General features: G+C 42.9%; 1 protein-coding gene across 1 annotated transcript in view; it reads left to right on the forward strand.

Moving 5' to 3' along the window:
- Positions 1 to 7,276, forward strand: part of T265_02183 (hypothetical protein) — a gene marked incomplete at both ends in the record, with an annotated part of 17,692 nt that extends 10,416 nt beyond the window's left edge. Inside the window, 2 exons of the mRNA XM_009166357.1 lie at positions 37 to 119; positions 7,163 to 7,276. Of these exons, the coding sequence (XP_009164621.1) occupies positions 37 to 119; positions 7,163 to 7,276 (197 nt within the window). The remainder of the gene's footprint in view (positions 1 to 36; positions 120 to 7,162) is intronic.
- Positions 7,277 to 12,727: the final 5,451 nt, after the last annotated feature.

Here is a 12,727-nt window from a genome sequence, read left to right on the forward strand (position 1 = left end):
TTGTACAGTCGCAATATCTGAATCTGACCGAGCGAGCTTGTCTGGCCTCACAGCTTGGACTAACACAAACGCAAGTGAGTAAATGGATGGTTGTTGTTGTTGTTGTGGCACGTGCACATGTGGCTGAAAAAGAAAACCCCATCTCTGACTTATAGACTCATCTGTATATCAAGTTGGTTTTGATGGGAGGCTCACCTGGAACCCAGTTATGTTTGTCCCTTTTGATCCAGGTTTATCACAATAACTGTCACTTAACTGAATCTCTGGATATGGTGTGTTTGGCACCGTGTTGGGCTGCACGGAGTTGCCGTTCACGTATAAGGGAGGCCGCGGGGGGTCACAAGAGCACTGCGTTTGTACGGTGCACTTCATATCACTTAGTATCCCAAAAGCATGAGCGCCTCTCATTCCGGATGCTGATGACTGGCAATTGTCGTTTTCACTGTTGTGTTCACTGTCATATTTATACGTATTATTACTTGCAAAAATGACTTTCAGCTCCTAAACTAATGTGGCCTTTATTCGACCGTACGTAGTGACTTGCAGTACTTTTTCCTCACAAGGAAGACCCGTCAGCAGGGGAGCTGCTTAAGAAAGTATTTCACAACAAGACCACTCACCGCTGTATTAGACTGGTATGTGATCTACACGATATGAAAGTCCTGTTTACACTTTTCAGTAGAGTAGTTCTGCACAGGTAACTATGAATGACTGTCTCTTGCTTTAAAGTGAACTAGCCATCCATGTATGGTTATCTGACGCACATTTTAAACCCCTTTTTCAAAATATCAATAATTACATGTAAAAGTACTCAGATTCGAATGGCGCGGTGAGGATAAAGATAGTCATGACAATATCCATAGTAAACAACGATCTGTCCACATATAAAATCACAGAAGAATGTGGATCAGGTTGAATAGCATTCTTGCAAAATGAGTTATTTCCCTGCAATATTGTTTGCCACACTAAGCTAAAAGCGAGCTAAGTGAAGCAGAAGAGATGGTCAGTTGCACGATTACAGCGCGGAATTATAATATGAAGCATCCATAGTGACACCAAGGTAGTCTCAGCGTAACTACCATGCCCTCCGCAGCACACAGTAAAGGCAAGAAAAGATTAATCGACATCATTCCAGAGAACTTCAGTCTGCATGGACGACCACTTCATGCCAAGATCCGGAAAAAAGGAAAAAGTTTAACACACTGTTCTGCTTTGACAAGGAGCCTGGTGATCGGTGGCCTCGTTCCAAATCATATCTGTGTAAACCAGTAGTATATTCAGTAATTTGGACATGTACTCTTTGGCGTGCCTTCCTAGCCTTTAGCCAGTTCTACCAATGTGTGTGCCCTTTCACATGCTGTGGAGATGGTAAGTTCCATGGCTGGCTGATGGAACTGACGTCAGAAATGGTCTTTGGTTTATGTGCTGAGATGGACAACTGGATTGCTACACCAATCAAGGTGATACCGTAGTTGCGTCGGTCTGGAACAAAGCAATGAATTACCTCAATGAAAATACATTCCAAAGTGGCTAACGAAATCGTGTTAGTATGGCTGTTTTCGACAGGAATGTGACGGCCACTGTTCACCGTCGCCACTCGTAACGAACTTAGGTCATAAAAAGTTTTTACCATTATTATGGTGCTAGTTTGCGAATGAACTTTCCTGCCTAGGTGTTACAAGTGAGTGAAAGAGCAAAACCCCTTCGACCATAGGGAGAGCATCACTTACTCAAACTCAAGATGGAATGCTCGGATGGATCGATGGCGCAATGTAAACGAAAGATCGGCCGATGGGCGCATGTGTATTTTCCAGTCCGAACTAAAACGGAGGCGAAGGTCGTGAAGTGTCATGACAGCTATTGTTTACTGTTAATCAGGCACAATGGACGTAGTTTGAGTCTTGTAGATGGAATTCAGAAAAAGCTAACAACTTCTATCATGAATGGGACCACTCAGTTTAATTGACTGAACAGTCTTGGTAAGGCTGACGAGTGTGGTATTAATGACGTCATGCGGTATAAATTCGGAAAAAATGTATCCACAAGTCAGTGGGTAACGCGAAGCAAGGGTTTGGTGATACAGCGAAACTAGGCCGCCAGCCGGGAATACAATTTGCCAGTGTTGTCTTTCCCGACCTGTGTTCTGAGGTAGTATAGCTGCTGATTGAATGCAGTCAGCAATTCACAAGGATGTAGCTAGTAATTTTTCAATACTGTACTGCTGAGCTGGACTCTCACGGAGTCTCAAGGTAATGGTTGCCGGGTGATAATTTCATCACTGAGTTCTGCATTCGCATAGATAGACATTCATAATTTGGTCACTAGTCCTCATTCTTCTTGCATATAATCCCGCCAACATTTCTTCAAATGAACGCATTCATTACCCTCTAGGGAAATAGCGAGACTGTGCATATGAAGTTTGGATCGTCCAGTAAGTAACTTCTAAGCCAGCGAATGAGACCTTTGGAAAAATTATCGCCTTATGTGAAGAATATTAGTCAAGTCTGTTTGTTGTCGCCAACTCTTTACGTTTATTTTAATCCCACCAAAAAAGTGGAAATCACGTGCACCCAGTAGAATCTGCCTAACTGGCCCCTGTTCGAAGGCTAGTGACATCTAAGAAGGTGGAAGAAGTTCTCTTGTTGGTAGATGACAGGTTCGTGTCGTGCTTGCAAGTAAACACGCAAGCCTTTCCCGTACCGTTGTGATCGAAGCAGACCATCTGTTGTAGAAATGTGTCCCCAGATCAGTCGGAAACGGATTCGGATGTAGACAGTTGTACAGTATGCTAGGGTTGAATCAAGGCTTTGTAGCCAAATTTTAGCTAGACTGCCATGAAACTCGCGGAAACAGATTAGCCTCTAATCTCGTAATAAGTCTATTAAAGTGATAGAACCGAAATAGTTTTTTCTAACGAGTTTCTTTACCACTGAAGTGACCGACATCCTAGTTGGCTGCATCCGTTGTGGAAACACCACTATTATTGCTTCAGCGACCAAACCTACAGTCATTTTCTGCATTTACACGAAACTCAGTGTACAAATTAAAATGCTGAAAATCGAATGCAAAAATGCTAACATTTTACTGATTGACTGAATACATGGTGCGTCAGAATACGCGAATCACTATGAGATAGAGTAGATAATCCCCCCTTCATATACATCGAATTTTAGTGTATCACTATATCGATTTCACCGTCTGGAAGGGGCACGTCTATTAAAGTCCTTTTAGAGAGTCGTCTACGATCTAATCCCGAAGCACGTGTAATGATTAGTAGGACAAGGTGGCAGATAATTTGAAGATGCCCAGTTCAAAGGTGAATAACCGAAATGCTGGTCCACTGTCTCATGTGTGTGACCACCCGGTGCATTCATCAGCCGTCTTCTAAGGTGATAGCTAGTTTCGCCAGTTTAAGAGTCCTCCTTGAGGACTAAAATAGAAAACTCTACTTTTAACCCTTTCGAACGTCAATTCCCGCTGGTCTGGGTGAACGGTGAGATGGAAACGCAATGGGTTAATGCCTATAACCCGAGGAAGATAGCTTACGCAGTTGCGATAAAATTCTTGAAATGGTTATAATTTTTTTATGAGTGCACAAGTGAGATCCATTTTGTTGTATTCCGACAGCTCAGTGATCTTGAGAGCGTCCGACTGTTTTATAGAAACAGGGTTTACTTTATGTTTGAAAGAATGTAGATTGACTGATCCGTGCATGCTCTACCTCGGGTGGGACCTATATTTACGAGGACAGGGTTGCTATGCGCGCAAGAGTCGGACTCTCAGCGATTGGTTGCTCTAAAGTAGTCAAAAGCTTCTCTGCGGGTCTGGGGTGCATGGTTATTCGCTCTCCCTGAAAGCTGTTGATGCGAGAGAATTGAAGATGAGGCTAATGGTTTGCTTCTACATTTTTCACCATTTCGTTCCCTGGAAGCACCCTTGAATAATATTGAAACGACCGCGAAGTCTAAACATACGCGACCGTCGGTTGTAGGTCATAGATGACCAACTTGTTCCTTGTGCTGCACGTTTTGTGGTGAGCTATCTGTTTTGTATAGTTTTCTGCTAGAATTCACAGGAGTCTGTGCAAATCGAAAGAATTGTTGTTAAGCTAGGATATCCTAATGGTCTGTCTTCGGGTTTTATGCCATAAGCTGGACACTAGCCGATCAGGTGTAACTGATCAACACAGTCCGCAAAGATGCTTTCGAGATAGCCTGTCTTGAAAGGCCATTTGTAATCGTTTCTCAGCAGTTTTGCACTGATTGACTGGTGTGTTCAAGCCTAAATTGGTGTGTCATATAACCTTCATCGGGAGGATGCCATACTGGGCTGATTGTTAACACTTTTAGGTTGACTGTTGGTTTTGATGAGCTTCTGTGCGTCTGTCCGTCGACCTCATTCTGTCGGGTTTAGATAGGCCCCAAAGGCTTCTTCGTAGCGCCACATTCGGCTGAAGGCAAATCGTCAGTGACTTCTGACTAATCGCAGGCATCCAGTAGTTTAACCACTGTTCATTGGCAAATCTTTCGGATACCAGCCATTCCCACCGAGCTTTCATTAATTTCTGTCAACGCCAGAGTCTACATGCGTTTGTGTATGCTCAGTGTAGAAGAAAAACCTTATCACTTGAACTCAGCGTTAAACGGTGGCTTCCAGAACACTTATTTTTCTCATGTATTGTGTAAGTGAACGCAAGTGAACGAAATCAGTGCAGTGTGTAGTCAAATTTATCTACCGTAAACAGTATTCAATTGATTCGCTTGACCTATTACGCGCGCACTTTTATTTGCATCTATGAGTACATGGACCAGTATGTTCAAACTACAGTTCTGTTTGATCCAACGTAACATCAGATTCGAAATTCCATGTTCCGTGTTGAGGACGCGCGAGTACGTGTTTCGCTTCTCGGGTACACCGGGTGTAATCACGTTTTTGTCCGATCGCAAACACGCGCACACGTTCCTGCTGCTGTCTGTGAAACTCTCATGCTAAGTTCGCTGTGTAGTTGCCAACCCTTGCCACTGTGTAGCTCACTGAAGGCCAAACATTGAATCGGTGTTAAATTTCAGCCGGACCACCTGGTGACATCAACAAAACAGCACCGAAGGAGATGACTTACGATGTTTGTACAAATAGAAATATGGTACATCAGGAAAACAGCTTACTTTTAACCAGTTTTTTCGGAATGACCTGGCCGTAACTTCTTCGTTTATGGTTGCTTGTACCCAGTAGTTTTAGTGAATTCTAGTTAGGACGGATCGAAGTTCATTTTTCGATTAGTAATGAAATTACCATCCAACTACGCATTGACGATGTCAACTAGAGTGACGATGAAAGGCTTGCAATCTAACTACCAAGCTCAGACAGCAAACCAACAAACGAACAACTTACTATGATGATCGGAAAGAATCAGTGAAGTCCAGGAGGCTGCTAAACACTCTTGGACGGTCAACGACCGGTTTCACCGTTCCCGGGGTTCATCAATTAGGCACAGTCCCAAAGTTTCCATCAACTCCAAGTTCTAATTGCACCAAACTTGTACGCACTTCGTTAGGTACATTCAACAATAAACTGGTTTGGTTTTAACGGGAGGCACAGCTGAGTTTCGGTCGGATCTGTGGTTTCAGGTATTCTTCAACTGAATGTGCTGCACAAAGGCCGTCACACATTTTACTTGATGCGATGTTAGAGATATCACAGTGCAAGTTTTCGACAGATTCTGCTGGGATCCACTTTGGTCTCTCTTTCCTATCCACTTAGCTTGTACACGAGTGTACTTCGGAAATATTGCTATTATTTTATGTAAACTCGAACTCAGAACGTTTGACTGAAGGAGCTCATAACAAGAGGTTTGTTTTTTGTCAGACTAAAGCGCGCTGAGTTTCCAGATGTACATTCACTCGAAGGTCGTACAAGATATTGCCTCAAAGTTAGACATGGAAAGGTGTGCGAAAACTTCGATGAGTTCAGTGGTACCAAATTTGAACCAAGACGCACGGCTTCGAAACAAGAATAACTAATGTTAAGGATCAGATGCGAAATGCCTCCTCCATATGCAGTCTGCCATTCTTACTGGAAAGTAGAAATTACACTTATCTGGGATCCTCTGCTTGGACTTTGTAAGCTGGTCATCTCAAAACGAGGGAGCGACCGACCAGTCTTGAAGAAATGACCACTTAGCTAAATAATTTCCGGCTGACTGACTACTGAACAGTTGTGTGATTAGCTGTATTTCAAGTTTCCAGCTCATGTGAGGATAGAAGTGAAAGGGAACGAGTAAGACTGTAGGGCTGGTCAAATACAAATAATGCAAAGCGCCCAAATCGAGGGTCATCCAAAATTCACTCACTGCGTGAGGTACAGGTGCGCACAGTGTTATGTGTTATATCGTATTGTTGTATTGTATCGCTGTATACTGTATCGTACGTATGACGTAAATGCCCAACGTTATATTGCATATTTGGTGTATCGCTTACATGATCGAGCTTAGATCCACATTATTATGATGTTGATGATATAATGTCAATATGATGTACGTTTAGTCATTCTCTGATAACCTTCAAGGAGGTGGATCAAGGTAAAGTGCTTGAGATTCTGACCAACTTGTCCCTAAGCTGAATCCATTTATGGCTTTCCGATTGTTCCGCTGGATTTCTAGACACACTGGAAGCATTCCGTCAAGCACTAGGCAGCTGTACGGCCAGAACTAGCCTCAGGCGAATGATCTTATATTTTCTTTAATATTCTTGTTTCTCCACTGATCATATTACGTTTCACTTAACCTAGGGGCATTCACAAACTTAAGCTGAGACACAGTACTTCTCGGCACATTAAGGAAACACATTCTTGTATTCACCACAGCTGTAATATGATGTTAGTGACCGAGCAAAGATTTTTCTGAATGTGCACTGAGATAAGGGAAACTTCAAACTTTGATTGCAGAGCCTAACCAACCGAGCACTGATGACGCCAGCTCGATTGGTGACAAAAACTCTGCAAAGTGATTGCGAAGATCGGTGAAAAGACCACCTGATTGATTACGAAGCCTTAAAAAAGGAAGTTTGAAGTCGAATCGTGAAAGTTCTATTAATCAAAGTATTTAGTTTACCTTGAACCATGACGTTTTTCCTAAACACTTCCCACCTACTTTCACACACGACAGGTGAAAATATGGTTTCAAAACAAACGGTCCAAGTTAAAGAAGATTTTGCGACAAGGACAAGACCCGACGGCTTTTCTGAATGGCATGCTAAACGAAGATAATGTGGATGATTAGGTAAGATGTGTTAATTTCGGATGAATAAGAACCGGACCCGGTTCGTACAGATGTATCAAAAGGCGACATCAAGTCCATTTCCTAATGGACAACTGTTCAACTACCTTGAAACTGAAGGCAACCAACCGAATAAACAGTACAGCTGCACTAAACAAAGTTGCATATGGAAGGCGTCTTGCGCGGTAGTGTAATCACCACTATCTGGATAGTGGTTAGTTAACTTTTCGGTGAACGCGATGGTCATACTGAGTGGTCACGAGTGAGCACACAACCCAATGCGCCCATCATTGTCTTCCGTTTAGACGCTGCTTCCATCCACCGCAGTGGCATGCGGGGGTCACACACCTGCCTTCCTCGGTGTTGTCAGGGTCTGCAGTACGTAGGTGTCACCTGGATGTGGTGCGGCTTTTCCAGGGGACCGATACATCGACGCATGCTACACTGGCTCCGAACAGGGGGGCTTGCATGTCACATTGTCGATAATGTTTTGGTGAGCGTCTAGACGGGACCACAAGTACTGAAAGTCGACAGTAACTTGAGTTAGGTTTTAGCAAACGGAGACTTTACCATCGGATTAGTGACAGTTGGGCCAGTACTAATGCGCCATGTATCAGAGGTGAGTGAGTAGGCAAATAAGTTATTGTAAAAGGAAAGTTACAAAAAAGTTATTTCTTTGGTTACAAGTTGATTCTCGATTGGATATATACCGGCTAATATGCACAGGACTCATTTAGTCATTGTCAACTGAGAAAGACGCTTAAGCAGCCACTCAAGTGACTTTCTCGTCAAACCAGTTCCTACCAAGTCTCTGACGTTGCTATTCTTCAGCGTGAACTCGGTCTGCTTATGTGACGGGCTAAGATTAGCTGATAAGCAAAAGGCGGTAAACTGCGTTCCCAAAAATTACGTTCACCACAACTACTGATCTGTTTGCAAAAAGCGGACTGTCAATGGTGTAACGTTGATTACATAGTGAATGAAACAAATCGTGATTGCTTTTCGAACTTTAGAATTCTTGGGCTTCTGTATCCCATACAGCCCGACGACGTACAAAATTTTTTCTGATTGGTAGAATGCTCGATGCCGGAGATAGAAACTGTATCGATGATATAATAAGGGTGGCCACTAGGAATCCGCTGTTTCACGTGCTAAGAAACTTATTCCGCAGAATGCACATGTGCTTTTACCTTTGTGGTCAGCACACATCAGCCAAGGGCTTCTGTGAACAAGACGCAAACTACGCAGTCATACCAATTTACAGAAATGGCTTCAGTCAACAAGCATGAGGTTTCAAGTTTGATGACTGGAGAAGCTCACTTCTAGGATGCAGTATTGAAGGACTTGCTGGGAAGACAACCTTGCGCACACGAATGAAAGCAGTACGATGAATGTTGCATAGAAAACATATGTATTAGGTAGTTGAGACAGCGCTCTTGTTGAGCCCGGGCTACTGAATGCGCATTTCGCAAACTATTTGAAAAATATTGAGATTACGGGTTCGCACTGTCATACTAGTACAACTCGTATTTCTTCTCCCAGATTATTGGAATAGCTGGCAAATACATATATCTTAAACTTGCCTTCCTTTCTTTAAATTTTAGCTGCAAAATATTTCCGGGAAAAGGAGAATGGAGAAGGGAAAAACAGTTCCGACAGAATTGTACAATCCCCTTGAATTTCGATCCCCGTTTGACTGGTGATCAACTGCTAACCACCAGCATTCGTGTAAAGATTGTATACATCCAATCGAGAATCAACTTGTAACCAAAGGAATAACTTTTTTGTAACTTTCCTTTTACAATAACTTATTTGCCTACTCACTCTCCTCTGATATATGGCGCCTTAGTACTGGCCCAGTTGTCACTAATCCGAGGGTAAAGTCTCCATTCCCTCAATTTACCGTCGCCTTTCAGTATTTGTGGTCCAATCTAAACGCGCATGAAAACCTTGTCGACAATGTGGCATTCAAGCCCTCCTGTTCGGAGCCAGTGTAGCATGCGTCGATGTATCGGTCCCCTGGAAAAGCCGCATCACATCCAGGTGATACCTGCGCAATACAGGCATGACCCCCGCATTCCAATGTGGTGGGCGTAAGCAGCGACTAAACGGGAGACAGTGATGAATGCAATGGGTTGTCTGCTCACTCGTGATTACTCAGTATGACCATTACATTCACCGAAAAGTTAACTCGAATGGTCATGCTCCCACTATCCGGCGAGTGGTGGTTGCACTATCACGCAAGACGCCTTCTACATGTAACTTTGTCAACTGTAGTAGATATATTTTCAAGTCTGTAGACATGGCACCGCCTGTGTAGTGGTAATTTTCATGGGATGATTAGACGGGGCAATAATTCTGGCTTGGTTTTTGTTGTTGGATCCTCCGTGTGGCATGACGAAAGACAAGTTAGTTTTAGAAGCACTTACAGTTAGACTGGAAACGGATGCTGTGGCGACAACACTATGGTTATTGACTGCAAATCTGCCTTCAGATATTCACATGATGAGCAGTCGCTCGTGAGGAAAATCTTATGTATGTTTGACTCTATTCATGAAACATTTCGAGCTGAAGATATCACCATCGAGTGGGTAATAGATTGATGAGCTATCTTCAGAATCTGGAGCCATTTTTGCTCAAATCGCATCAAGGTACAAATGAAAAAAAGTGAAACCAGAATGCGTTCCTGGGACGCACCACTAATCTGGAATTCTGTAGAGGTTGGTCCACTGTTACAAACCGGACTTACATACCTTAATGAATGGATCGGAACAGTGTAACATTCGGAGGATGAGCAGTGGTTTCCCTCCTTTCACCGAAGCAAAGGATTTCGTGTAGTTTACGAACTCAGTGTGTAACAATTGGTTCCGTTCCCGACATATCTCTTGCAGATGGCGCACTGCAGAAATAAGGTCGGTCATTCGACGCCTGTTTCGAAAACCACTTTTCGCGTCGGGGGGTACATCTCTCCCGAATAACCGTGTTCGGGTGGTTTACTAAGACGCTTCTCAAGATTTTCTCTGTAGTGCAAAGAAGGCTGATTTCTCAGTAGTTTCCGTCGTTTCCTCTTGAGTACTTGTGTTTCAACTCTCTTGAGATAGATCCAGTCTCCAAGGTCGTGTAAATCATTGAAGAGCTTAAGATTCGATACTGGTCGGTCAGGATTGAATTGTTCCGAAAGCATCCTGCCTTCTTGGGGGGCATTTCAGTTTTCCATTTTAGTTATAATCGTGATAGCCATTATAGGTGGGTTGTGAAGGACCATCTTCACGGGGGACTGAGATGACTAAGTCCAGATTGCATGGATTGTTGAGTGATGTTGAAGAAGCTGAATTCCAAGACCCCAGTATGTCTTCAAGCTTACCGAGCTTTTGATCATTTTAGTTGTACTGGATATAACAGAGGTAGCGGTGTCTCATTATGTCGATTCCAAATCACTCATCAGTGTGCTTATGACCAAAAACTAGTTGTTTATAACCCACCTTCTGTTAACACAGCGTAGGTGGTTCAGAATTTCTTGGGCGCTTGTCCGTGAAGATACATCTCAAAACCGAATTCAACTACGCCTAGGAGAGTTTCAACCATGACCACACCATGTCTGTCAATCAGAATTACACTGTTTCAAATACTCAACCGGTGCCAAACAAAACTCACAGCTTGTTGTGAGTCAGACAAAGGGGTCTCTTATTGTGTTTACTCTCATAGACGTAAGATACGTTGAGTGAACAAAGAAAAAGCTTTTGACAAATTTAGCTTTGATTAGAAACCCAACTGAAACCAGCCGAATCACTCCTTTCTGATAGTACGCTTTAACTGAATGTGGTGCATATGGGCCACCTCACGTTTCAGTTTGTGCGATATTCAAGGTTCAATTAGAACATAATACCAACAGAAACTTGAGGATTGCATCTAACTGCTGAGCTCCAAGGAGCCCGAAACAGGTTGTGTGCTATCGAAAAGTTTTCAGCAACTTTGTTATTGGTTGAAATCTCGAGTGTATACTGCGATGAACCGTCCATGTGCTACGCACTGCAAAGCAACGTCTACGGAAATGATTGTTGTTCATTGTGCCAACGTCAGAATGCCGCAACCCGCAAGGTGGGCAACGTATGATTTGACAGAAGGGTAGGAAAGATACAACGAGGAGTTTAGGTGTTTCTGGCGTTCCAGAAAAGGATCTCAGTGACCTCTCTGCGCCTAGCTGGAGACTGCAAGAAATAGCGGCTGACTGGTACCATTGGAGATTGTAATGCCCGTTTATTCCCAGATTTCCTGACTGAGCGTTTAAAATTGTCGGTAATTTAAATTGCTTGTGGTAGACCAGCATCAGATCTCCTCCTTCACACACCCTTTTCTCTTCTTTTCATTATAATGCTTTTGATATCATTTCGTAAACTTTGTGGTTGTACGACAATGATGTTAAGCCTGCTGTATGTTCGTTGCTTATTTTATTTTGAGGTACCTTCTTTTTCAATCTACGCTGGATGAAGGTTCCTGAATATCCATTGTCCTGGAATATTCTGAATACGTGGGTTACCTTTTTTTCCTTTTCAGTTCGATGATGCTGGGACAGGATATGAAGGAACTGGTTTATTGGATAATGTTAAGCCTGCTGTATGTTCTTCTTGTTGCTTATTTTGAGGTACCTTCTTTTTCAATCTACGCTGGATGAAGGTTCCTGAATATCCATTGTCCTGGAATATTCTGAATACGTGGGTTACCTTTTTTTCCTTTTCAGTTCGATGATGCTGGGACAGGATATGAAGGAACTGGTTTATTGGATAGTCCTTATTCTGGTTTGGTGTTGTTCCATACATCACCTTGCCAGGCATGTACAGTTTTCCGGGTTCTTATCAAATTTACCATTTTCTAAAGTATTCGAGAATTTCAATTGGTTCTTCGAATGTAGCACTGAGCACTTCTTGTGCATCTTGCGGTGAATTTTGTCTAATGAGGGAGAGTATGTCCTCCTCTGTAAGGTATCCGCAGTTTTGTTTTGATGACTCTGCATTGCGGTAAATCTGGATAACAAAAATCTGCTTAGGATTCATTTCACCAACAAATCTGNATTCCTGCTGAAGCTCAGTAGTAGTATGCGTATTCCTTCAGGCTTAATGATACCCGCTGTGCTTGTATTGTACTGAAGTAATTCGCTCACTGTTTCTCTGACGAGGTTTTGGTTCGTTAAAGCGGAAATTGCTATGACAACAACAAACAAAACTGGATCCATCGTCAATTACGCAAGCATCTAATACTTTATTTAGAACCGTAGTTGATGCCCCATGAGTCCTCTAGCCAAATGTTCTGTTGGGGCTCCTGGAAGGGAAACGATTAGATTGAGGGGGCTCCTCATTTGTGCATCCTTGATATTCAATAAAACAGGCCATTATGGTCTTCATCAGTTTGTCTCGTCTGTCTTCTGCAAGTTTCTGGACATCGAGCTGACTTTTTATT

Source organism: Opisthorchis viverrini, assembly GCF_000715545.1.
Source record: "Opisthorchis viverrini unplaced genomic scaffold opera_v5_25, whole genome shotgun sequence".
Classification (NCBI taxonomy): Eukaryota; Metazoa; Platyhelminthes; class Trematoda; order Opisthorchiida; family Opisthorchiidae; genus Opisthorchis; species Opisthorchis viverrini.